At 49.1% G+C, this 27,146-nt stretch overlaps 1 protein-coding gene across 1 annotated transcript in view; it reads left to right on the top strand.

Annotated features, from left to right (window-relative positions):
* LRFN2 (leucine rich repeat and fibronectin type III domain containing 2) overlaps window positions 1–27,146 on the top strand; it is a 177,463-nt gene that overhangs the window by 136,408 nt on the left and 13,909 nt on the right. Inside the window, exon 2 of the mRNA XM_049715772.1 lies at window positions 4,166–5,590. Coding sequence (XP_049571729.1) covers window positions 4,191–5,590 — 1,400 coding nt within the window. The 5' untranslated portion in view covers window positions 4,166–4,190. The remainder of the gene's footprint in view (window positions 1–4,165; window positions 5,591–27,146) is intronic.

Raw genomic sequence — 27,146 nt, 5'->3', positions numbered from 1 at the left:
CTCCCAACTTGGGGTTTAAGCTGCCTTTTGTTGGCTGTAAGAGTAATAAGTGACGGTTCTCAGAATACAATTTTAATTAAGATTCAATAGTCACTTCTCTGTCAGTAAGCTTCCATGCTGATTACTTAAAATATATTTACCCAGCTCTATTATGTCACAGATTTGAATTCATTAGATGTTTGTTAATCCTCAACAAACTCTTTTTTAAAATGTGGTTTGTTTAGCATAGCATAATTTACAGGGGCAAAACTGTTTGAAACCATGAGCCCCATGCAGGGAGTGCATCCCAAAGTGTCCGGATCATTCCTGCTTGCTGCCACTGCCGTCGCTCTCTGCTGGAGGGCAGGCGACACAGGCAGGGACGGAAAGGCCCAAGGATGCCGTAGGACAGGGCAGTCAGTCCATATCTCACTGATGCCGCCCATGCTGGTCAGCCTTCCAGGACACAGGGCAGGGTCAGAGAGGGAGGAGAAAGAGGATCTGGAGGGACAGTGGAAGATACCCCCACAGGCCACCAACAGCCTCGGCTCTGGACTCAGATGCACTTGACAATGATTATTACCATTTCCTGTGTGTGCAGCGATGGGAAGATGTTGGAAAGTGCTGCTGAGCCTTAGAAACTGCGGTGTCTACTGACAAGAGCTCATGAGGAGGATGCCCTTCTCAAGGGGCCAGAGGCTTTCAGAACCCCATAAACATACACATGCACATGGACACAGGCACGTGTGCACACAGCCACCTGCAGCTTAACTAGCAAGGGACCTCCTTGGGTGTGGCTATCCCTGTGTCCCCAGTGGGTGTAGGAGATACCACTCACCTCTCCTTGAGCAGAAGAAGGGGCCAGAGACCTCTGACCTCCCTGACCACAATGAACCATACGCTTGAAAGCACACGGATGGCTGGCAGAAGATACTTCTGAAGCTTCTGCGTGACCAGGCCACTCCACGAAGATGGTTTTCTCAGCTGATTAGCCAAGTGAGCCCTGGGCAGAGCTGATACAGAACTCAGAACCTCAGTGACAATGCCAGAAGCTCCCTTGGCCCAGCACCACATTTTATTCATTCACTCATTCGATACTGATTGGGCACTTACCACACGTCGGGTGTGGTACTGGGTGCTGGGTGGACAGGGTAGATAAATTCCCTGCCTTGTGGAGTTTCCAGCCTAGGGAGACAGATATGTAAGTGATTAAGGAATTGTATAAGTGTGGTGAGCAATACGTAGGACGAGTATAGGCTGCTAAGGGGTCCACAGCAGGAACGTCTGTTTTGGTCTAGGTTTTGGACAGGCTTCCTGGAGCAGGTGACATTTAAGCTGAGCCTGGAGGTGGGCTAGGAGCTTGGGCAGGCAGGAGTGGAGGTGGGGGAGAAGCCGGGAAGAGAGCAGGGCTTGGAAGAAGTCCCGGAGGAAGATCAAGCCTGGCAATTATAAGTGAGAGCGGTTGAGTGTAGTTGAAGCAAGAAGAACAAAGGAAGAAAGAGTCGTGAGAAAGAAAGTGGAAAAATGGGCAGAACCAGCTCTTGCAAAGACTTGTCCTTGTGCTAAACGTAAGAGGGTCAAGGCAGATGGAAAAGATTCCTGTTTGCTTTATCAGGACCCAGCTAAGTATGGACCTAGAAGGCCATGCATTTGGGCATGGAGAAGGTGGCACAAAAGCTTCCACATGTAGACACCTCTGGGATGGACGTGCCTGGTGGGACCTGGGTCAGGGCAGGCTGGTACCCCTCAAGGAGGAGATGGGCAAAAGCAGGGACTGGAAGGGTGGGCTTTTGCTCATGGGAGCTCAGAGCAGAGCTGCATGGAAATAGGCACGTTGACAAAGGCTTTTAATGAGGGTGACCATAATGAAGAAGATGTAAAGAAAAGAAAATCCTCTGGAACAGAGGTAGCAAACTTTTTCTGTAAAGGGCAAGACAGCAAATATTTTAGGCTTTTGCTGGCCATATTCTGTCTGCTGCAACTACTTACTTCCACCATTGTAGCATGAAAAAAGACATAGACCGTATGCAAACATGAGCATGGCCATGTTCTAATAAAGCTTTATTTACAAATACAGGTGGCAGGCTGGATTTGGCCCTTGGGCTACAGTTGGCTAACACCTGCTCTAACGGTGCCGTCCATTGTGGAAGCCTATAGTCACATAAGGCTATTGAGCATTTGAAATGTGCTCTAAGTGTTAAATACACTTGGATTTTGAAGACTTAGTACAAATAAAAGAATGTTGAACATCTCATTCATAACTGTATTGATTACATGTTGAAATAATATTTTGGATATAGTGGGTTAAGTAAAATACATGATCAAAATTGATTTCACTTGTTTCTTTTCACTTTTTTAATATGGCCGTGTAATTTAAATGTAATTTAATATGTAATTTAAAATTATATTCGTGGCTCGTATTATGTTTCTATCGGACAGTGCTGTTCAGGAATAACACTCACTACAGATAAAATGCAGAGTAAATCTCACCCTGAGGGGTTTCAGGTCGGAGATTTACCCTTAAAGAGACACAGTGATGGAACTCAAATCTTCACAATAAAGTCATATCTGATTGGAATAGGTTTTTAAATTTACTATGTATCTTTTTTTATCAGCTGGTTGTTTTGTCTGCATCTGTGCTCCTTAAACTGGGAGCAATAGAGCTCTACTTCCTCAAGGCATTAATAGTTGTTATGCAAAAAAAATAGGAGTATATTTAGCTTAAAAAAAGGAGCAGTGCAGGATTAAACATTAATTCATATTTCTTTACTGCCACAGAATTTCTCAACACTTCTACGAACTTGCTAGTGCAGCGAGAGCTTTTGAAAGGGTGAGCGAGAGTGGGCTGTGCTTCCCAATGCAGTGGCCTTAGGAGCCTTCCTTGCAGAACCCTAATTAGCACTCCTAGAAGGCAAATCGAGAGCTGTTGGTCTGCGTGATGCTACACGGCCAGCGTGCAATGATTTTCCAAAAGTCCAGCTCAGTTGATGTTCTTAGTACTACATAAATAGAGCCACATGGAATAATGATGAAACTGTAGGATTTGGAGATTCAAAGACCTGATCCAAAGCCCTGTTCCTTCCTTCCCTGGATAGTCATTCTCACAAAGGCAGCTACTATGCAACAGGCAGTGCTATAGGCCTTTTATTCAGTGGTGAATAAAAACAAGTCCCAACCGTTTGGGGCCTTTTTGCCAGTGCAGAACACAAACAATAACAAGACACTTAGGTGAAACATATAGTAATTTAGATAGTGATCAATTCCAAGGAGAAAATGCAGGGCAAGGAAGAGGGATGTGCACAGAGGGTAGGGCCTTGGTGAGAAGGTGACTTTTGCATAAGGACCTGAAGAAGGCTCTTAGGCCATGGACAAGTCCTCATCTATATACACAGATAAGCCCTTCCCCATGAAGTGTGTTCCTGAAGCCCAGATGAGGTGATGTATATGAAGGTCTGGGCAGGGGACCCAGCACATACTAAGTGCTCAGAAGAGGTCCATGCCTTGGCTTCCCACCCCACCCCCTTCTTCACCTCCCTGAACTCCCAGAGATTCACCCACTATGTGGATTCTCCATGGTGAAGAACTTACCCAAAGCCAGATCCCCATTAACACTGGCATCTCCCAGCTCTCTGACAGCTCTCTGACAGCTCTCTCCTTGTCCATGTTCTTGTTCTTAGGGAATGCTGGTCCAATTTGATTTCATGCTGAGCCTAATCCAATTAAGAAGGCAAAACCACTTCAAAATCCAGCCATAAAACACTTTTCAAATCCAATGATTATTCGACGAACCACTGGTATGGAATTATCCATCCATGCATCCATCCAACAAATATTTATTGAGCATCTACTATGTTCCAGGCACTGTGCTAGATGTGCAGGTTATAGCAATTAACAAAATAGACAAAAGTACCTGCCCTCATGGAACTGACATTCTAGTGAGGGAGATAGAAAATATTCCAGAAACATAATTAATAAGTAATTAAATAGTCTGTTCCAAGGTGATAAGAGCTAAGGAGAAAGGAAAAAGTGGAATTGTATTGGAGGGACTGGTTGAAGAGATTACACCTGCGTGAGCAGATGCTACTCTACTGCTCCCCAAGGCGGGGGTGGGTGTGAGGGAGGAAGCTCTGGGCCTGGGCTTTAGGAAGTTGCCTCCTGACCCTGACCTTGTGTCCCTCCCTTCCAGGCGCCGTGGCCTGAGTGACCAGACCATGGAGACCCTGCTTGGTGGCCTGCTGGCGTTTGTCATGGCGTTTACTGTGGTCGACGCCTGCCCCAAGTACTGTGTCTGCCAGAACCTGTCTGAGTCACTGGGGACCCTGTGCCCCTCCAAGGGGCTGCTCTTCGTACCCCCTGACATCGACCGGCGGACGGTGGAGCTGCGTCTGGGCGGCAACTTTATCATCCACATCGGCCGCCAGGACTTCGCCAACATGACGGGGCTGGTGGACCTGACATTGTCCAGGAACACCATCAGCCACATCCAGCCCTTCTCCTTCCTGGACCTCGAGAGCCTGCGCTCCCTGCACCTCGACAGCAACCGGCTGCCCAGCCTCGGGGAGGACACGCTGCGGGGCCTGGTCAACCTGCAGCACCTCATTGTGAACAACAACCAGCTGGGAGGCATCGCAGACGAGGCCTTCGAGGACTTCCTGCTGACGCTGGAGGATCTGGACCTCTCCTACAACAACCTCCACGGCCTGCCCTGGGGCTCCGTGAGGCGCATGGTCAACCTGCACCAGCTGAGCCTGGACCACAACCTGCTGGACCACATCACCGAGGGCACCTTCACCGACCTGCAGAAACTGGCCCGCCTGGACCTCACCTCCAACCGGCTGCAGAAGCTGCCCCCGGACCCCATCTTCGCCCACTCCCAGGCCTCCGCCCTGACGGCCACGCCCTTCGCTCCACCCCTGTCCTTTAGTTTTGGGGGAAACCCACTGCATTGTAACTGCGAGCTTCTCTGGCTGCGGAGGCTCGAGCGGGACGATGACCTGGAGACTTGTGGCTCCCCGGGGGGCCTCAAGGGCCGCTACTTCTGGCACGTGCGTGAGGAGGAGTTTGTGTGCGAACCGCCTCTCATCACCCAGCACACGCACAAGCTGCTGGTCCTGGAGGGCCAGGCGGCCACACTCAAGTGCAAGGCCATCGGGGACCCCAGCCCCCTCATCCACTGGGTGGCCCCCGATGACCGCCTGGTGGGGAACTCCTCCAGGACTGCCGTGTATGACAATGGCACCCTGGACATCCTCATCACCACGTCTCAGGACAGCGGTGCCTTCACCTGCATCGCTGCCAACGCCGCTGGGGAGGCCACGGCCACAGTGGAGGTCTCCATTGTCCAGCTGCCACACCTCAGCAATAGCACCGGCCGCACAGCGTCCCCCAAGTCCCGCCTCTCGGACATCACTGGCTCCAGCAAGACCAGCCGGGGAGGTGGAGGTAGTGGGGGCGGGGAGCCTCCCAAAAGCCCCCCGGAACGGGCTGTGCTGGTGTCCGATGTGACCACCACCTCGGCCCTGGTCAAGTGGTCGGTCAGCAAGTCCGCCCCCCGGGTGAAGATGTACCAGCTGCAGTACAACTGCTCCGACGATGAGGTACTGATTTACAGGTGAGCCCGGGACTGTGGCAACACAGGGAGGTGTCTGGCTGGGCCAGGAGGAAATGATGGGGAGGGTTTTGAGCTGTTCCCACCTATGCCCCACCTCCCCAGAGGTGGCTGTGGGATTCTGGGGACAAACTGCGCCATTTGTGCAGGTGAGAGGAAGTAGAATGAACATTACCTACAAGTTTAAGAAGACGGGACCCCACATGGGCAGCCCAAAGAGAGGTGTATGTCGGAGGACCGTACCTCCCAGGGCCGAGACTGTGGTAGGTGGGCTCGTGGCTGTGAGCCTCAGAACTTTCTGTTTTGAGCCTCAGATGGAGGGCATACAATAACAATGAGCAGAACTCTTGGCCAAAGAATCTGACTCCTTCAAGGAGGGATGAACCTGACCTTCACCTGGACTTGTAGGCAGTCACGGTTAAGGTCAGGAGGTGTAAAATTCAGATCATCACTCTGCCACTTGGTAGTCATTTAACTCTCTTGCCTTGCCTCAGTTGTCCTCATCTGTAAAATGGGGATAATCTGCACCTGACTTGGTCAGCAGGTAATTGAACTCAATTCAAACTGGCTGAAAAAAAGAAAAAGGGAGAGGTAATGCGTTGGCTCATGTAATTGAAAACTTGGGGACCTGCCTCAGGGTAGATCAAAGGCCCCACAAACATCCTGCATTCTCAATTTCTTAGCTTCCCTAAGTTTCATTTCTCTTCTGGTTTGGCTTCACCCTCAGACAACCTCTTTCCTCTAGGCAGCCCTAGAAGGAGAAGAGCGTTCATGTCCCATTTGGTCTCTCAGAAGCCCTGGATGAGCTCTGATTAACCAGAGCAGGTCATGTGAGCCTACTGAATATTAGAGGTGGGGCCATCCTGCCCACCTATCCTGACCACTCTGGGTGTCAGTCTCCTCATCTGGAAATGGAGACACTGATGTTCATCTCCTTCTGTGATAATCAAAGGGCCATTTCCTAGGCTGATAGAAAGGGAGATTAAGACTGAAAAGCTGCAACAGAATTGCCTACGTTTTTCGGAGGGAGGGAGGTGCCCACAGATGATGGGTCCAGGCCAAAGGGTCGGGGGCTGACCACAGGTGTGTTTCCTTCTTGGCCAGCCTCAGCTTGTGTTGAACATGACAGACATGGCCTAGAATCTTACAGCTCAAGGAATGCATGGTTTCTTTTGAAATCCTGTGTGTTTTATTGTATGCAATAAAAATGGTTATTCTGAGAGGGGATCCCATATACTTCACCAGACAGTTGAAGCGTCCATGGTACAAGAGAGGTCAAGAACCTTGATCTGTCAATGAGGTTTCTTCCAACTCTGACTTTCTCAGTTGATGAATCGGTCTCTGGATGGGAAGCTGTGGGGAAAGGAAGGCATTTATTCACCAAACGGAGTCCATGAGATGGAGGGTGGGTACACCATGGAAGCTGCAGGAGCCAAGGAACTTCCCTTACCTGGCGTCATATGTGTAGCTTGTCTGTAGAACAGCTTCATTCTCAGGATGTAGAGAAAACAACATTAGAACTTAACTGAAGTATATGCATGTCATATGTATATATATATACATATATATATGAAATTAAACAATATATGTTATGTATTCATATATATATGAAATTAAACAATCTGCATATATATTTTTCCTACTTATAAAAGTAATAGTCTTTGTAGAAAATTTGGAACATAGACAAAATGATAAAGAGAGAGAAAAAAATGACCTGTAATCCCACCACTCAAAATTCACCAGGAGCATTTGGCCTCTAAGTTTTATTTCAGTTCAAAATAATACTTATGATCAATCTAGTGTGTCCTTTTGTTTCTTAATTCTTTCCACTCAACATTGTAGCTTGCTTAGATCCCCTGGTATTAAAGTACTTTTCATTTGGCTATACCGTAATTTATTTAATCAGTCTTCTATTGTTGGACATTTAGGTTGTTTCCAGTTTTCAATATTAAAAGTAATGCAGCAAAGAAAAAAAAGTAATGCAGCAATGGATGTATCTTTGTACATAAATACATTTGTGCAACTTCAGTGATTTCCTTAGCATATTTTCTTAAGGGTTGAATCACTGGTTTCACGGGTAAATTATAACCTTTATACATTGCATATAAACATTTATTTATCCTCTCACCGGTGGAAGGTGACAGTGCCCATTTTGACTGCACCTTTGCCAATTACAGAATATATAATTACTTTCATTTTTGCCAATCTCATAGGTGAAAAATGGACCTTGCTTTAATTTGCATTTCTTTGATACCTTGTGAGGTTGACCTTTTGAAAATAAGTATATTTCTTCACTTGTGAATTTATTATATGGTTTCGACTTTGATATAAAGTGTAAAGGCAAAAAGCTACCAGCTCTGAGGTTTGCAAAGGCGCAGGATGAAGGGACATGCAGTTTGTGAGGGGGAGATACTGGCATCAAGGTGGCAGCAAGCCAAGGTTGCCAAGATGGTACCCCTCCCTGGGGGTCTCAGAAACCCTCCGAGGGCCACGGGAGGGATCGGAGGTATACTTCTGAAGTCACTCAGAGCTGAATTCAAAGTGCTTTTATTTGGTGATTGAGATCCTGGAGACACTAGCTTTATAGGTAGAAATATAGGCACACCTCAGAGATATTTTGGGTTGGGTTCCAGACCACGCCAATAAAGTGAATATTGCAATAAAGTGAGTCACATGATTATTTTTGGTTTCCCAGTGCATATAAACGTCATGCTTACACTATAGTGTAGTCTATTGTGTATAACAGCATTATGTCTAAAAAAAGTACAAACTTTAATTAAAAAATACTTTATTGCTAAAAAATGCCAACCATCATCTGAGCCTTCAGTGGGTCATAGTAGTAATGTCAAAGATCACTGATCACAGACACCATAACAAATATAACAATAATGAAAATGTTTGAAATTTTGCGAGAATTACCAAAATGTGACACAGATATGAAGTGAGCAAATGCTGTTAGAAAAATATCCCCTATAGAATTCCTAAATGCAGCATTGCCCCAAATCTTCAATTTGTAAAAAACAATATTTGCAAAGTGCAATAAAGCAACGTGCAATAAAATGAAGTAAATGGAAACATCAGAAATCTTAGGGAAAAAATGCAGATAACAATGCAGATTTCCCCTTATTGTGGTCTTGAAGATTAGAAGAGAAGCAGCACAGAAAGCTCTCCAAACAATGCAGGCACGTAATAGTAAGTGTTCAAGGAATACAAATTATTATTATTATTGTTATTAGCAGTAGTGATGGTTGTAGTAACAGTAATGGTGAGTGTTGAGACCATTATCTTGTCTGCCATCCTGGGCGAGAAACGGGAAGAGTATGGTTAGATATGCAATTCAGTCTTTAAGAAGTTGGATTTCCAAAATTTAGAGAAAAAGGACAGCGTGAGTCTGTAGCCCGATAATAGTAACAGCAATCACCAGACAACATTATTGCCAGCTTACTGTGGGTTTCAATGTAGCTTTCCAAGAAGTAAATATCTCATTTAAATCTCCTGGACATACCAAGACATATAAAAGACCAAGAGAATTAAAACTCTCCCAAGGTTGTGCAGCCAGAACGAGGCAGGACTGATCTGAACACAGGCCTCTGGTTTCAGTGCCTAGACTTAGCCACCATGGCTGTGCTGCCCTCACCCTAACAGTGAAGCTGGCTGTTAGGACAAATGGGAGACTCCAAGAAGGATACAGTGGATTTTTAGAAAGCAAACTGTCCCCATAAGAAAGAAGAGACACCAGTGGGCTGCACAGTGGCTCTGGGACACGCTGCGCCTTCAACATCCCTTCAACAGGGATGTGTACAAAAGAGGGGCAGAAAGGCTTCTATCCAAAGATGAATATTAGAGAGGAGCACACACTGTACAGAGGGCAGGGCTCTTAATCCATGTTCACAGCAGGAAGGACAAATGTGCTGGTTAGGAAGGAGGCTGCAGGAGGACTACACAAGAGCCACAGGGAAAGCTGCACAGTTTCCAATTGGCCTCCACCTTCCCCGGCAAGAACAGGGCCAGCAATAATGGTACACATCTGCGCTGAGAGCTTACTTGAACCGGGTGCTATTCTGAGGGCCCTATGGGTACTAACTCATTGAGTTTTCTCAAAACCCCAGGAGGTGAGAACTATTGTTATTCCACTTCCCATATAAGAAACTCGCCCAAGGTGTTACATGGAAAGTAGCAGAGACAGAACTGGAATCCAGGCAACATGGGAAAGGCAAGACCAATACTCAAGGAGGAAACCAAGGCCAACAGAGACACATCACACGTACCCACAGGGTCACATCCCAGGACTAGAGGACACTAGCTGAGTTTCCCAAGCCCATGGGGGTAGGCCTGAGACAGCATGGAGGGAAAGAGAAGTGCCCAAGATGGGAAAAGGGTGGATAGTCTCCTTTTGAAGACTAGACCCCATAGAGCATAGGATGCTAGGCTGGGCAGAATTGCTCAACAGATGGCTATAAGCCCTTGGCGAAGAATGCTGATTGCCGGGACCCAGCATGGGTTCCCAGGGGACAAATCCTGCCCAAGTATTCAGCTGTCTTCAGGGGACACTATGACCCAGTATTTCTTTCTTTTTTTTTTAATTGAAGTATAGTTGATGTACAATATTACATAATTTACAGGTGTACAACGTAGTGATTCACAACTTTTCTTTTTAATAAATTTATTTTATTTATTTATTTTTGGCTGCGTTGGGTCTTCTCTGCTGTGCGTGGGCTTTCTCTAGTTGCGGCGAGCGGGGGCTACTCTTTGTTGCGGTGCACGGGCTTCTCATTGCGGTGGCTTCTCTTGTTGTGGAGCACGGGCTCTAGGCACACGGGCTTCAGTAGTTGTGGCACATGGGCTCAGTAGTTGTGGCTCACGGGCTCTAGAGCGCAGGCTCAGTAGTTGTGGCACATGGGCTCAGTTGCTCCGCGGCATGTGGGATCTTCCAGGACCAGGGCTCGAACCCGTGTCCCCTGCATTGGCAGGCGGATTCTTAACCACTGCGCCACCGGGGAAGCCCTGATTCACAATTTTTAAAGGTTATATTCCATTTATAGTTTCTACAAAATACTGGCTATGTTCCCTGTGTTGTACAATATATCATTGTAGCTTGTTTTAAACATAATGGTTTGTACTTCTTAATCTCCTACCCCAATCTTGCCCCTCCCACCCACTGGTAACCACTAGTTTGTTCTCTATATCTGTGAGTCTGTTTCTTTTTTGTTATATTCACTAGTTTGTGACCCAGTAGTTCTTTCAATCTGCCTCCTTGTCATTCACGAGGGCAGCCCTCCTCAGTGACATCCCTCCTGACACAGGATTCTCCACGAGACCCTCACCCCTATGCATCTCCAAGGGGGAAGTGGGCCAGGACCTCTGGGGTGATAGATGCTGTTGGAAAACATCCTAGGAGTTTCTATGGCTGTGATTCACTGCCATAAACAGAACACATCACAATTGTAAAGGACACGACAAAAATCTTACCCTGTGTTTGGGCCAAAATGGAGACGTGTGAACTGGTGAAGTGGACTTGTAACTGGTCAAGTAATCAGATTGCTTAACAAATTGATGTGAGCATGGGAGAAAGCCCCTGCCTTGTGCCCATACCTGCCCCCATTCTGTACTGCTCAGTATGTTTTCTTATTGACATGGATAATGACACAGAAAATATGTATTCTCTTTCGGTTCAAAAACTCAACTGCATGAGTTCAAGGTGAGGCACATCTGGGTTGACTGGAATTTTGTGTGGCATCGGCTCAGAGTTTTAGCTGATCTCAAGGACATCATGGCCGCAAGGTGATGGAGCTGCCAAAAGACTCCTGTAGTTTTGGGTTGTGTTAACAGAGGTGAAGTGCTCAGATCATGGGAGGTTACGATTTTAATCACTGAATCATTCAAGCTGGTCGGAGTGGAACTGTAACACGTTTAATACAGGATGACAAAGTCTCAAGAGATTATCTTTACCAATGGCAATATATCCAGAGATCCGTTGATGAGAATGGGATTCTAGAATCTTGTGAGATGGGCAGAGGTTACCTTGGAGATGACAGGATTTGGGAAAGGAGTCATATATCCCTTAATTTATTCAAAGAATGTATGAGTAGGAGAGAGGAACACACACACACACACACATACACACACACACACACACACACACGAAAGCAGGCACTGACCCATTACAATAAAAAATTTCCAATAGCAGCGTCTGTACCTACCTCTCTCATTGCTCTCCATCTGGCTGCAAAATGATTTGGCTTGTGTCTTTCTTCCTCTCTAGCATGTGCTATTCATACCTACTCATCTGTGGATCCCTAGCTCCTAGTAAGTCCTGGCCCACAACAGCTATTGAGTCAACACCTGGTGAACTGAACAGAATGGAAATGAACATCAGAGCTGCCCAACAGCAGAATAAGCAAGGGCTGCCATAAAGTAGTGAGCTGCCCGTACCAGAAGGGTTCAAGCAGAACCCGGCTAACTCCATGCCAGGGATGCTGAGTGGTCAGCCTAACTGTAACATTTGACTTAAGTGAGCCTACCCTGATAGTCTATGGCTCTGTTTTCTTATTATCCCATGATCAAGATAATATGGTTACCACACTTGCTAAATCCACCTGCCTTTGCCAGTTGGGGCCACATGGCATCTTGCCTCCCAGGATTAGGGTGCCCTGTCTCATAGGGGTTTAAGCCCTGAGGCCTGAGGCCACAGACAGGGACCTTGGTGGGGGCTCAGTTGTCCAGCCAGATTGGACACGTCATTGACAGGTCACCATTGACCAACACCATGGGCCTACAGAAGCCCTGGGGGCTGTGAGCTGTGTCTGAAACATCAGGTTCCATTCTATATACCAGGAAGGGGGAGCAGAGGCATGGCTAATTCCAAGCCATGGATAACTCAGGATTTGAATTTGGCTATGAAATAGTGTCTCGCTTTTATTTTTTTTAATCAGATAATTAGCTCCCTAATTATCTAATGGTTTTTGCTGACTTCCCAAGCCATTTGCCTTCCCTGAGTACACACGGCTGAGCCCTGCCGGCAGCCCTGGGTCATGCTGGACACGTACAGTCCACAAGTGGGGCCTGGCCTGTTTCCCGTGTGACTGGGGAGGGCCAGCTCCCGCATCTGTCTGCCCCAGGGCCTGCCCTTTCAGGAAGTGGCTGGCATTAATGGGGGCAGTGTCAGGGAGGTGGGGAGGAGTCATTGAGGGGAAGAGGAAGGATGGCGAGAGGGGAGTCAGAAAGAAGGGGGCCTCCCCTCGTGCATGAGAAAGCAGAAGCCCATCCCAGCTCTGCTTCATCCCCCGTGTGACATGGTAAGTTAAGTGCCCTGCATGTCATTAGCAGCCCAAATGACATTCACAAACACTTGCCTCCAGGCATGATGTTGGAACAGTCCCCAGGAGGGCCAGGGGAACAGCCAGCATACTTCTATAGCACACTGTGGAATTAGCCAGGATGCAGCCTTGTCTTTGTGCAGCTTAGTCTGTTGTCATCAATTCTGTGTAGAAAAAGTGAGGGGTTATGAGGCAAGAGGCCTGAAGGTGGTAGAAGATAGTAACCATTCCATGCCCCGACCCCCAATTATCTTCAGACCCCCCTTTCCATGCCATATTCTTCCATGATTGTCAGACATACTCCCCACCTTGGGGGAGACTGAACCACCCCACAGAGTTTTGCAGGGCTGGGGTTGGGGCATTGTTTTTTTTTTTTTTTTTTAACTGTTGCTCTGTTTCCCCTCTGGGGAAAAAATAAAATGGCAGATTCAGCCAGTTTCTACCCCATCAGGATCTTATGAATCAACACCTCAGTTGGTCCCCCCTACCCCATGAAAATGTAGCCCTCCCCACCTTGGGGTGGAGGGAAATTTACTGATGAACCTGGGATCTTGTGGATATGGGAAGAAACTGCTAGGGACAGGTGCTCCCTAAAGGAAGGGTCATGCCATATGCAAAACCTGACACCTGTGCAGGGGGAAGTTTCTTTGACTCAGCTGCTTCTTTGACATCTCAGCTTCTCCTGAAACAGTGGATTGAACCCTGACAGGCAGAGGAAAAAAAGGTGTGAAGGAGGAAATTGGGGTGTGTGGGGTAGAAAGATCCCTGGCAACTCCCTGGTCAGAGCCAGATCAGCCTGCCTTGGGTTTTATATTTTTCCAAATTTCTTTTACATTGCTTGACAATAGAAATCTGATGTCCACAAGTGGAGATGGACAGGACAAATATTATACCCATTTTATAGATGGTGAAACTAAGTCTTTAATGAATTGAGTGGATTTCCCAAGGTTCCACAAAGCAAAGACTAGAAATGTGGTGTCCTACATCCAATGCCAGGTACCATGCTGTGGGGCACATCTCACTGATACCTCAAGGAGTTTTCCTTAAGGCTGGAGACTTGGGCTGGGGGGCACCAACTATAACTTCTTTTTCTCGGAAGGATGGGGTAACCCACTGGGAGTCTGCTGAGATTTTCTCTTCCAGCTTTAGTTGCTTTCCCCACATTTCTAAGGCCTAGCCGTGGCAATTAGGATGGATAGAAAACTTAACCTAATGAGATTTAAGTTCATAAGGGTTTATGTCTCTTGTGTAAGAGAAGTCCAGTGGAAGAGAGTTTAGCCTGGGTTTCTGGGAAGCATGGCCACCAAGGGCCCAGCTCCTACCTCTCTGATCTGCCATCCTCAGCACACAGTTTCTGTCCTTAAGGTTCCCTCATGGTGCAAAATGGCTGCCGGCACTCTAGCTTTCACATCTCCTTTCTATACAGCAGGAAAGATAAAAAGCAGAAGAGCCAGAGGGCAAAGGGGAAGAGGTTCTCTGAAACTCTACCCAATAACTTCTGCTTATATCTCTTATGGCCACACATGTCTGCAAGGGGGGCTGGGAAATGTAGTTTTTTTAAAACTAGGCACAATGCACTGCCAGTAATATACAGAAGACAAAGAGGCAGCTAGCACTTCTAGAACCTGAGTTTGCACCCTAACTCTACCATTTGCTAGTCTTGGGATCATGGGCAAAACACTGCGTCGCTGTCAGTCTCTGTTTTCTTGTCTGTAAAATGGGAACAGAGATTCCTTTCTGCATATGTTATATAGACAGTGGCATGAACTGAATGAGATCACCTATTTGAAAGTGCATCTTTCATAGTCAACTGTGAAGTACAGGATACATGTCATTACTTATTGTTATTAGGAGCCTGTCCACTTTCCTTTCTTAGCCCCCTCTTTTTGTCCCTGTTCTCCAGGCTTCTTCTTGTGGCTCCATTCTTCAAAACCTTACTCTAAGAGAACTGTAAATTAGGAAAACAATCTGATAGAGTTTTAAAAGATCAAAGTATAAGGTGTCACGCCTTTCAGAAATCTTCGCAGTTCAATTGGAAACTCTGAAAGACCCAAAGGAGTGAATCTCTAATGGTGGAATTTCAAAACCCACAGCAAGTTTGTGCATAGGAGAGACATTTTTCAGGGGTGCCTTCCAAGAGCATCTCAAATCATATCACCATTTTATCATCCTGCCCCTCCTGCTCTGCTCAAGAAGATGACTCCACTCAGATTCAAAAACCTTCAGGGCATCTGTTCAGAAGTGACTAAATTCTCTACTTGTCATTCACTCTTTATTCTCAAAAAGTTCTGTCTGAAGACATCTTCGAAGGGAGAAATAATTAGCAGGAGTAAAGGGAGTAGAATTGTGCATCCAGTCTACTTTTCTTTTGGAATGTGGCTTTTCCCCCTCTAGCAAGTGAGAACCAGAGAACCAGTTCCTTGTTAATTTTATATACATTTGGTTGGTTTGGGGGTGCGGGTGGGGATATTACTTATTTCTCACCAGGAAATTACCAAAGAAGGTTTACAGAGGGAGGGGTTAGGCTTGAGGAGTGTCTGGGACTTGGGGATCATGCTGGTGGTGGCAGCCATCAGAATGACACCAAACACAAACACTCACCTGACAACTAGAATTTCCCCCAAACACGTTCACAGCAGCCAGCTCCTTTCAGCCTCGTAACAGCTCCAGGAGAACTGTGGGTGGGGGAAGTGTGAAACCCAGGCGTTCTGACCTGGAGCCTGAGGTTTCTCACCACCCCAGCGTTCCCCAAGCCTAGCTGTGCACCGGAATCCATGGGGAGCTGTATCCTCTCTCCAAGGGATCCTGAGTCAGCTTGGGGTGGGGTCCAGGCATCCGTGTTGTTAAAGCTCCCCCGGCGACTCTGATGTGTGTTCAGCATTGGGCCGTCGTACCTAGGGAATGGGCAGTACTGGTGGGCAGAGCTGCTGTAAATCCCACAGCTGGGGTTTGGTCTCTGAACTTCTGGTGAGGGAAGAAGTCAGGAGACCTGGCTTCCCATCCAGCTCTACCTTGCCCTGGTCATCTCACCACTCTGAGACTTTGCTTCGTCTATAACATTGAAATACAAACCCCTTCAAATGGGGTTATCTCCAAAGAGATAAAGTATGTGAAACATTTAGGAAACAAAAGCATCCTGTGCATTTTAGTTGCTGGAGTCATTTTTCTTACCCCTCAGCTGAGGCTTAGTGATTAACACCAGGAGGATGGAATCCAGGGCTCCAGACGGGTCTCTTATCCCCCTCCCTTTCCTTCTCTGAGCCTCAAGCTTCTCATCTGCGGAATGGGGTGATAATAACTCACAAGGATGTTGTGAAATGATAAAAGATGTAAGACGTGAAGAGCATCTTCAGATAGTGTGAAGTGCTTCTTGTAGCGAAGATCTGACTGTAGTGGTTTGACAAAATTGGGGGTTTGTTTCTGTCATGTAATGGAATTCCAGAGGGATATAGCTCAGGGCTGGTATGGGAGTTCCATGGACCTCAGGGACTGAAGCTCCTTCTTAGGTCAGTTGCCGTCTTCAACATGTGGCTCACTGACCCTTCCCTCTGGGACTTCCTCAGGTGTGCCCAGCCCACTGGGAGGGCAGCTGAAGTGCAGGAGAGTTGACGTCCCCAGGAGCAGCCCCACCCTATGCCAGAGGGAGTTGGAGGATTAATACCCCAGCTTCCTCCCCCAGGGGGAAAGAAGAAGGACAGCTGAGGCATGTTCTGTGCTGTCTCCCAGAGGGTCCCAGTAGTACTGAGCCCAGACTGCTCACAAGGGTACGTTGCTTAGCGAAACAGCCTGTTTGGCCTTTCTTCCCCATTCTAGAGAATCCTGGGCCCACCTCCCAAATAAACTACTGGCACTCAAATCTTCATCGTAGAGTCTGCTCCCGGGAAAGCCCAACTGAGACAGGTACCAACCTTCTGGATGAGTCAGCCCCTTTAAAGAGTCCCCCAGAAGTCCCACCCGATGACTCCTGCTTCCATCTCATTGTATTTCCTCAGACCACGTCAGAGCCCGAGAAAGTTGGTCATTTGCTCAGGTATGTTGCTTTCCCAAATAAAATCAGGGCTCTGCAGGGGAGTTAGAAGAGGATGGGTGTTGGGCAGGAGTGCAACCGCCACAGAGCCATATGGGCGAAAGCGTCTGTGTCATCCACGTCTCTTGGCACCTGCCCACAAAATCCCGGGAGCCAGTAGCCAGTGTGTAGTTTAGCTGAGGCCAGCCTGGGAAGGAAGGTGATCTGGGCTGATTTTCTGCCACTCTGTGAGTGCTCTTTGCTCATCTCTAGAGACACTGAGACAGAGAGAGAAGCCAAGAGGGATGTCTGAGTCCTTGCCAATTAGGCCTGTGGTCCGGCATGTGTGTGTGTGACGAGAGTGGGCACCCCGTAGGTGACAGAAGGGTTCCAAACATGAAGTCAGATTAATGCCCATCATCTTCAGAGCCTCAGAGGTGGTGGGGGGTGGTGAGCCCGCAGAATCACACAAAACCACAGACTGTGATGTGCCAGCCCAAGGTGAAAGCAGGGCAATGGAGACACGCAACACGCATGAACAAGCTCATTAACTATTTACAAAGGAGAGCTATTTCTAGCTGGGGTGGGCTCCAAAGACGGGCTCCCACTTGTGCTGTGGCTGCAGGGCTGATGCTGTGGGTGGGAACTAACTACTGTTGCATCGTCAGGAAGGTACTTGTTCAGAAATTAAACATCACACGGAACTATAAGACCCTTAACCTTCTAACCAGGTAATTAGTTAGTGATGATACTAAGTTAAGGGGCATTCCAGCTTAGTAATTAGCCACCCAAAAGGTGAAAATGTAAATGAATTTGCTTGGTGAACTTGATACACTTGAGCTTTTTCATGAGCTAATGGAAGTGCATTCACATGCCTGGGTTGGGAGGGGTGTATTCTGTGGCTGGATGGGGCAGAGCTTCTGGGAGCAGGTGGAGTGAGGTATAAGCTGTGTCCGGGGGAGTAGGTGGGATTTGGAAGGAAGAGGGGAGGGGTTAGCTCTTTTAGGTGGAAGCAATAAAGAGGCCGAGGCAGGAATGATCAGGCCTGGTCAAGGACCCCTGAGAGCCCCAGTATATTAGTCAGTGTCACCAGGATAGTGCTGCGTGACAACCAAGTTCAAAATCTACGTGACATACAACCTATTGAATCTTCTTACTTGTGGGTCTGCAGGTTGGTTGGAGTTCACCTGGTCTCAGCTGGGTTGGGCTCCAGGCTCTGGGTCTGGTTTAGATCTTCTCTGTGTATCTCGTTCTGGAGCCCAGGTAGGGTGTAGTGGCCCCCAGAGTATGTTCTTCTCATGGTGATAGCAGAAGTGCAAGTGGGCAGGTGAAGAAGCAAATGTCAAGCCTCTGCTGGCATTACATCTGCTAAATCCCATGGGCCAAAGCAAGTTACAAGGCCAAGCAGGGCCTGCATATCACCCACTGTCAGGCCACGGCAAGGCTGTGGAGGTTTTATCTTATTAAAGAGAAGTGAAGAACCAGGTCCAACAGCTCAGTCTACCACATCTGGCTTACCTGGTGAAAAGGCTGTCTCTAGTGCAGTGGTTCTCAGACTTGAGCACGCATCAGAATCACCTGGCAGACTTGTTAGCACACTGATACAGGGCCCAGCCCCCCTGAGCTTCTGACTCATTTGGTCTGGAGTGGGGTCGGAGAATCTGCAGTTCTAATGCATTCTCGCAGTGATGCTGAGCTGTCCACCTGGGGGCCACTCTTTGAGACCCTCTGGTCTAGGGAAATAATAAGACGTTTGTTCAGAGAGGATGGAAGAGGGCAGACAGAGGGTGGCCTTGAGTGTCACACACAATAGCTATATTTACTGAGCCCTTACTACATTCTAGGTATGGTTTTAAAGATGTGCTGTGTAAGTTATTCTCTTATTTGGTACATTAACCCTGTGAGGTATGACATTGCCATTTGACAGTTGAAGACCCTGAGCCATAGGGAGGTGACAGGACTTACAAGGTTCCCCAGCTTGGAGGTGGCAGAGCTGGAGTTTGTAGCCAGTGCTCTGTTCCTGACTTCAAGATTTCTCCTGTTGGCAGTGGGGAACCATGGTCAAGTTCTGAGGGGAGAAATGACCTGTGGTGGAAAAACTCTGGATTTGGAACTGGATAGTCTAGGCACAAACCACACTTCGACTTTTGGTATCTAGACTTTTATTTATTCAATCAGTAAATACTTATTTTGTGTCTGCTTTGGGGTAGAATCTAGTCAAGACCATAGGGTTAGAACAAGATAGGCAAAGTGCTTTCTACAAGGAGCTTCCATTCTTATGGAGGAAAAAATTTAAATGTGCACTAGGAAGAAAAATAAGTAGTGTAAGGAGACAGAGACTGGGGAGCCGCTGTTTTACATGGGTGGTCAGAGGTGGCCTCTCTAAAGAGTGAACTTGGAACAGAGACCTGAATGGAGTGAGAGGAAGAGCCATGCAGGGGAAGCAGCAAGTGCGAAGGCCCTTAGGGTAGGACGCTGGAGACGCAGCAAGACTCCAGGGAGTCTGGAGGAAGGGTGACAGTGAATGAGGTTAGAGAACTGGATGGGGCTGCACCATGTAGGGCCTCGTAGGCCATGGCGAGGCCTTGGACTTTATCTGGAATGGGATGGGAGCCATTGGGTGGTTGAACACTGGAGAGGGGCATGATGTGACTAAGGAAGAAGGTTCTGGCAGCTGAGTGGAAAAGAGACTCTCGGGGCAGGGGTGGAAGCAGGGAGACCAGGTAGGGGACGGTTTCAGGGGTCTTAGCAATGTCTTGAGACCCTCCTGATCCTTAATGTCAACATCCATAAAATGGGGGGAACGACCCCTTCCACCAAAATCTCCCGTTTGGGCTTGTTATGACGGTGGAGGGAGGTCAGGGCGTGGGCACGTGAGTGAGCAGGAAACACTCAGGTAGGGAACAGAGCAGCATTTTGTGATGATGTTTCTGGCAGACTCCTTGGGTCTCCATCTCCCTGGCCCGGGGACCTCCCTGAGGCCCAACCCACAGCCACAGTGGACAGGAGTTTCCCATCTCCCCCTCCAGAGCATCACAGCTCACCCATCACTGTCCCAGCTCCTCAGTCATCACCCCCCCTCCCCCCAAGTCCTCTCACTCTGATAGGGAGTAATTATTTATGTTCTTGTTTAATTAGCTCATTAGGAATGTGCTGCAGTATTTCTGAGAATACATCTCCCTCTCTGGTGGCTCTTAAGGGCCTTTTCTGCTGGTGCCTGGCTGCAACAATTGGGGTGGCATTTGTGGGTGTGAGGGTGGCCAGTGGTCAGGGGCTGGGTGACCTGTGTTCTGTCTCCTGGGGTGTGTGTGTGGACAGGTGCGGAGGTTGCTGAGGTCCTGGGCATGGAGACAGGATCTTAGAAGCTGAGATGGTGGCGGCAGCTGGCACTGAACACCAGAGAGATATTTTTACCACCCGTCAGAATGCCACCGTCTATGAGCCAGTGCCAAGGGCTGGTTCCCAAGGCTGCTTTTCCGCCAAGCTTTGACTATCGATCTAAAGAAGGTCTGCGTGGAACAGGGAGGCTTTGAAAATTCTCAGGTTGGCTAGGCTGGTGTTCAGCAGTCCTTGCCCTCAGGTAGGGGGGCTGGAAAGAAGCTTCTGTCCTGCAGAAGAAGTGAGTGGGTGGAGCCTACCTTCCTGAGGTCGGGAAAGGATTGCCCAGGTCCAGACCCAAACTCCAGTCTCCCTCGTCCTGCCTAGAGTGGGCCTAGGAATAGAATCCCATCCAAAAATACTGCCTTCACAAAAGATCAGAAGATCTGAAATCCCACCATTAGAGATGTGTTTCTTTGCATTTGCCATGGGAGATACTCAAGTGGTTTCCTCTGGGACTGGCCAACAGAGGATGCAGACATGATGGAGGGCACAGTGGAGGCTCTAACAGGAGGAGGGAGAGGGGGTCAGGAAGGGGTCATCAGGCATCCTCAAAGCCTAGTTCCCTTGTGTGGACACATTGCCGAGGGCTTGAGAGAGCTCAGGGAGAGGGAGGAAAAGCCAAGGTCTGGGGACCAATTCAGCTGTTCATTTGTTAAAACTCTCCTGTGACTCTGTTGTTCTATCTTTAAAATGGGCCTAGTTCTTGCTACTCTCATAGACTGAAAAAAGTCCAGTGTGAAAAGGGGGCAGTTCAAAGTCATCCAGGCCAGCTCTCTCCTTTGTTCATGAATCCTTATGATGCCCACCACCCTTCCTACTGACCACCCCCACGCCTACCACCTCCTTGGGATGCTGACTGGCCCCACGTGGGGATAACTTCCAGACCCAGGAACCTGCCCTCTTTTTTATTCAAGAGGCCAGACCACTGCTGGGTGCCTTTAAGCTAAGAAGTTTTTTTTACAGGCCCCAAACTCCATCTCCCTCTACCTCCTAGCCGTAGATTCTGTCTTCATTCTCATCAGGAATAAAACTCATTCTTCTTCCATAATATGTCTATTTAATTTTTGCAGATAATTCTCATGGTTCACCTAGTGCTATTTTTTTCAGATGCAACATCTTCCCTCCCTGCCACCGTCCATTTTCACCTTTTACTTTTAGTCATTCAAGAGGTATTTATGATGCTGGGTCTGGGCCACTCACGGGGAAGACAGCTGAGAATGGGACACCCCTGCCCTCCTGCAGCTCACATTTCCCAGGGAGACAGGCATTAAAGGACTAGGTACTTGTGTAGTCACTGATTCAGATACTACAGGTATGATAAGCTGTGTGAGCCTATGAGAGCCTGGGGCGGTCAGGGAAGGCTTCCTGGAGGTGACCCAGAAGGTCAAGTAGGAGGGCGATCAGTGAAGAGACGTGGGAGGGATTACAGGTAAAGGGCTGTCATGTCTGTCCCTGGAGCAGGAAGGGACCTGGGGTGGGTCCTGTGGCACATCTCCTGGTCTCTTGCCTCAGATGTGTACCAGGTTGTGCCATCCCTCTGCGTGTGTGGGATCCAGCAGTGGGCAGTATGCTGGATGTGGCCTGACCAGAGCAAAGTGGACTGGGCCGGGGGTGCCCCTCATCTGAAGGCTGCCTCAGCCCCACTGGCCTCCTCTGGTCCAAGTCCCACACTGAAAGGGTGGCCCTCACATGTTCTGAGGCCATCACGCCCCCTCCTCCCGAGGCTCTTCCCAGGATGAAGTGGCCCAGCACTGTGTGGCAACCTGGTGGGTATGCGGGGGTTGTAAGTGAGGTTACTGTTTGGCCATCACAGCAAGCATCCTGGGGTCCCCTAGTTCAAGCCTTCTTGCCGTCTCATGATCTGCCATAAAGCATTTTAAAAATTTACTCGTCTCGTTTTATATATGTTTTTATGTTGCAAGGCCCTTTATAAGCTTGGTTGGAGGTTGGTGGATTATAAATCCCAAAACCAGTTGATGGGGCTTAGGTCAAAAGTGCCAAGTGATCGCAGATGGTTTCTCCTCCAGTCATGGTGATGATAATAGGAGCCGACCTTTCTGAGAAATGATTACGTGCCAGGTGCTCTTCTAAGTGCTTTCCATTTATTGGCCCATTTAATTCCTGCAACATCCCCATGAGATGTTATTATCCTGATGAGAAAACTGAGGCCCGAAGAGGTTAAGAAGCTTACCCAAGGTGTCCCACCTGGGATTTGAACCCAGGTGGACTGGCTCTAGAGCCTGCACCTCGAGGCCTTGCTAATACACATTTAGCATTTGAGTGCTTCCTCTGTGCTTCCCCCCCACCCCCCCCACCCCGCATCGAGCATGTGCACCACCCCTGGGAGACAGCTGGGACTATTATGGGTGCTTTGCAGGGTAGGAATCTCTGGGATCAGAGAGGGTAAGTAAGCTGCCCAAGTTCTCCCAGCTTGGAAGTGGCAGAGCCAGAATTCAAACCCAGGTTGGCTGTGCTCCAGAGAGCTCCTGACCCCTCCTTTTCCTCCCAGGACATGAGTTAGGATGGAGAGGAGCAAGATGGTATCTTAGGGTCACAGGTGGTGTGTTCAAAATACAGGCCAGTGACTGCGTTTCCTTTCTAGACTGTCTAGCCACCCCTTCCCAGCCACCTAATCTATTAGTGAACCCAGACCAGCAGCCCGTGTCACTCAGACTACCATGAGGAAGCAGGGGAAGTATGAACCAGACCATCCCTTCCCACCCACCACCCACACATAAGGAGGAAACGAGAGGAAAGAGGCGGGTGCTGCAGGGATGGGTCTCCGTCAGACAAGTGGAAGAACCTCCAGGAGTGCTGGTGGTGTCTGACAGGCAAAACCAGGCTTCTCTGAAAGCAGGGGCCTCGGCTGCCGGAAGGGCCTGGAGGGTTCCATCTGAGGCAGGCAGGCCGATGCCTTTTCGTCCCTTCTCCATGCTAAGAAAACTGATGGCCGTGCCCTTGGCGTTCTAATGTATGACTTGCCCTTTGAACCGTGGCTGCTTGGCCTTCCCGTGGCTGCCCCCTCCCAGGACTGAAATGAAACCCGGGTCATGGGTTCAACCTTAGTGATGGGCAGTGCTCAGGGGAGAGGGGGGAGGTTTATGGCTTGGTCTCTGCTCTCAATAAGCCATGGTCCCCTGAGCCACCGTGGCTGCTGCTTCCTCAGCCAGGCAAGGCCCAGGCCCAGCGCCTGGGGGCAGGCGGAGCGTGGGGCTGGGAGGTGGCGCCATGAATCTCTGGCAGCCATGGGGCTCCCTGGCTCACAGACAGCCAGTGGAGGGAGCAGCCGATAGATCGCAGCTGGGCTGTTGACCTTGAGCCTTAAGCGAGGTGAAGAATAAAAGGTCATATTGATTCCATCAGAGCCACAGGAGCCGTGAAATATTGGAATGTGAATAAAGACGGTGATAGATCACTCACCACCGCTGGGGACTTGGCTGACCTGTCTTCTGGCCCCGTCACCCACTGGGCAAGCTGGGGCTCAGTGTGCTCAGAGAAGGAGAGAAAATAAGAGATGGGGACTCCAGGGGACCCCGAACGGAATAGAGAATCACAGAGATTCGTAGGTTCCTGGAATGTAAGATGTCCTTCACCTCAGATGTCACCGCTAAAGGAGATTATCCCTGACCAGCCCACATGGAGCTGAGTCTGCCCTCCCCACGCCCAAACCCTTTCACCTTCTCTTAATCTGCTATGCTTTTTCTCTTGCCCATAGCACACTCCACTTTCTAACATAGTACATGATTTACCAATTGTGTTAATTATTTACTGTTCACCCTCCCCCCGCCCAGAACGTCAACTTCACGGGACAAGGACTTGTGTCCTCTGCTCACTGCTGTATCCCCTCTAGCAGCACTGGCACGTAACAGGTGCTCCATAAAAATCGGATGAACAGATGAGTCTGGAAAGACTTTAGCAATGGTCTAATCCCAACCCCTTACCAGGGAAGAGCAGAGACTCAGATTGGGGTTGGGACGTGCCCCAGTCATCCAGCCTATCGGGGGTTGCAGAGCTGGGAGAAGAATCTGGGCACCCGACTCCTGGGCTCAGGTGCCGCGTAGTCCAAGCTGCTATCACACCCAACAAAGGATGTGCTTGTTAGTCACATGCTATTAACTACCTATAGGACCTGGGAGCTATGCAGCCCAGGGTGGGGCAGGCTGGGTTCTTGCTTGCTTCTTCCTTTGATAAAAAACAAACAACAGCAACAAAACCCGAACAGATAGTAAATTTACTGATAACTAACTTCCTAACCCAAAGAGGGCCCAAAAGTACGGGCTCCATGACTGGAAGAGGTCAGGGAATTTCCCTTCCTGGGAATTTTTAAGGGGTGGGGTGAGAGTGAAGCGAGAAGCGTTTAGGAAGCACCTTCGCCCCTGGGTGACGGCCGGTGTGCTGGATCCCTCACATGGCTCACTCACTCAATCCCACCTCCCAAGCAGTGACGGAGTGTGACAACAACAGCTAACGTGTATTAAGCTGTGTGCCGAGCACTGTTCTCGGTGCTCTTAGGTAGTCATTCGTTTAGTCTGCCCAACAACTCTCTGAAGTGGATAGCTTCTCTTATTGTCCCCGTGTTACAGATGAGAAACTAGAGGCAAATATGCCGTCAAATAAATGCTACTGTTCTGGGTGCTCGGGACGCATCAGCGAACAGAACACCTGGAGATCCTCGTCCTCGAGGGGGAAACGGGCAACAAGCGTGATATATGGGCAAATCATAGAGGTGAGGGGAGAAAATCAGTGTTACGCAAAAAGGAACCTGCAGAGCAGGGTAAGGAGCTCTGTCTTACCCAGGGGGTGGGCAAATTGCAATATTAAATAGGGTGGCCCGGTGGGCCTCACTGAGAAGGTGAGTCAGGACCGAGACTTGAAGGAGGTGAGCCAAACAGGTCTGCGGGAAGGGCATTTCAGGCAGAGGGACCAGCCAGGGCGAGGCCTCAAGGCTGGAGCATGTCTGAGGAGCAACGGGGGCCAGGGTGGCTGCAGCAGCGGGAGAGAGCTAGGGGCAGAGTCCAGGAGACGGGGCAGGGAGGTAGTGGGGCCAGACCACGAGGAGCCTTGCGGGCCCCTGGAGGGTGTTTTCTCCAGGCTCTGACTCATTCAAATGCTCACCTCCTTTAAATGCTCACAGAGGCTCACAGCCTCAAGCCAACACCCTCCTCTCATCTACTCACACACCATTGATGCTTCTAGTCTGGTCAGTAGACACACACACACACACACACACACAACACACCTACACACATACACACCAGTCAGCGGACACACACACAGGGCTCCAGCCTCCATCCCGCCTGTGTGGGTGGGAGAGGGGCAGGCCGCTCACCCGCCTTTTGCCCCCTCTGCAGCCCAGCGACACCCCTCCCAGCCTGGACCAGAAGAGGGAGGGAAGCAAACCAATTTCTGGAGCCTCAGACCCATGCACCCCAATATACAGTGCTGGGGAGACCACCAGAAAGTTACAGATGGAAGTCTGTGATTTACTCACATTAGATTTGCTCACGTGATTACTTCCATACTAAGATCACACACCCACAGGGCCATCCTCCAGGGGCCTTGAAACACATTTAGGGGCTCATTGTCCCCACAGGAGCTGCTGCTCCAGGCTTGCGGAGGGGAGGGGGAGGGGGAGGGCAACAATACTGCTTTGAGTTATTCCCAGTTAAAACCAGGATGCTGCCCCTCTAGGCCAGGCCAGCCTCACCTGGAAACTCGTGACAAATGAAGGAATTCCACAGTGAAGCTTACCTTCCCACTCAGCACAAAGGGCCAACCCCCAGGCAACCCACCATTCCCCCCAGATAGTTCACCTTCGCCACTGCCAGAGGTCCTTCTGGGAGATGGGTGGGTTGGATGGTGTTAGCATTCTCTATAAAAACTATGACGATAGATAGATGGATAGATAGATAGATAGATATGGACAGATGATAGATAGATGATAGATGATAAAGTAGGTAAGCATTCACTAGATACATATATGGTCTATTGAGTATATATCGTATGCCAGTGCTTTCCATACTTTACTTCTAATCCTCATATGACTCTGCAAATTAGGTTGGCAGACTGCTTTTACAAACAAGACTGAAGTTCTGGGAAGTTAAGTACTGGGGTAAAGATTATGCAGCCCATAAGTTATGAGTCAGGATTTAAGCCCAGAACCCCGGTCACTCTGTTGCCAAATCCCACGTGTGCTCAGAATTGGGGACCTGGTGCCCGAACTCCCACAGCTCTTTGATGACTGTGCCTTGCCTTCCTTCCTCCTGCCTCTCCCTTGCTCCTGTCACCCCTCTCCTGGTGATATTCTTTGGAATTCTAGAATGTCAGAATTGGACATTGAAGCACAGAGGAGGAAAGTGACTTGCCCAAGGTCACACAGCAATTCCATGAGAGAGTCAGGGTTAGAGCCTTGTCCATCCAGCTGAACTTGAGACTATTTGGTGGGTGGGGACAGCTCTGCTCCTCCATCCACTTGACTGGACAGTGACCTCCCCACTGCCCAATGAGATCTCACTTCAGAGGTTGTTTCTCTCCTGACCTGATTCGTCCCATCCCGGCCAGCCTGCTTGTTAGAGGCGGAGGTGTCTAGGGCCGGATCAGCAGAAACACAGGCTGGAGAAGTGCTAAGCGGGCTCCTCCAGACCACCAGCTGGAAAGGGCGTCTCTCCTCGGGGTGAGGCAGCAGGCACTCCGGCGCTGCAGCTTAGCGAGCTGGAAGTCGGGCAGGCCTCTTAGTCGTGGAGTCCAGCCTCCAGGCTTGCAGCTTGGAGAAGCCCTCAGGGAGGTGCCTGTCAGTTTCTCAGTCACTCATTCATGCAGGGGTTCTGAGGGTCCCCATTATAAAAAATGACACCTC

This window comes from Orcinus orca, chromosome 10, assembly GCF_937001465.1.
Source record: "Orcinus orca chromosome 10, mOrcOrc1.1, whole genome shotgun sequence".
NCBI classification, from domain to species: Eukaryota; Metazoa; Chordata; class Mammalia; order Artiodactyla; family Delphinidae; genus Orcinus; species Orcinus orca.
This window is presented reverse-complemented; position numbering and strand designations above follow the sequence as displayed.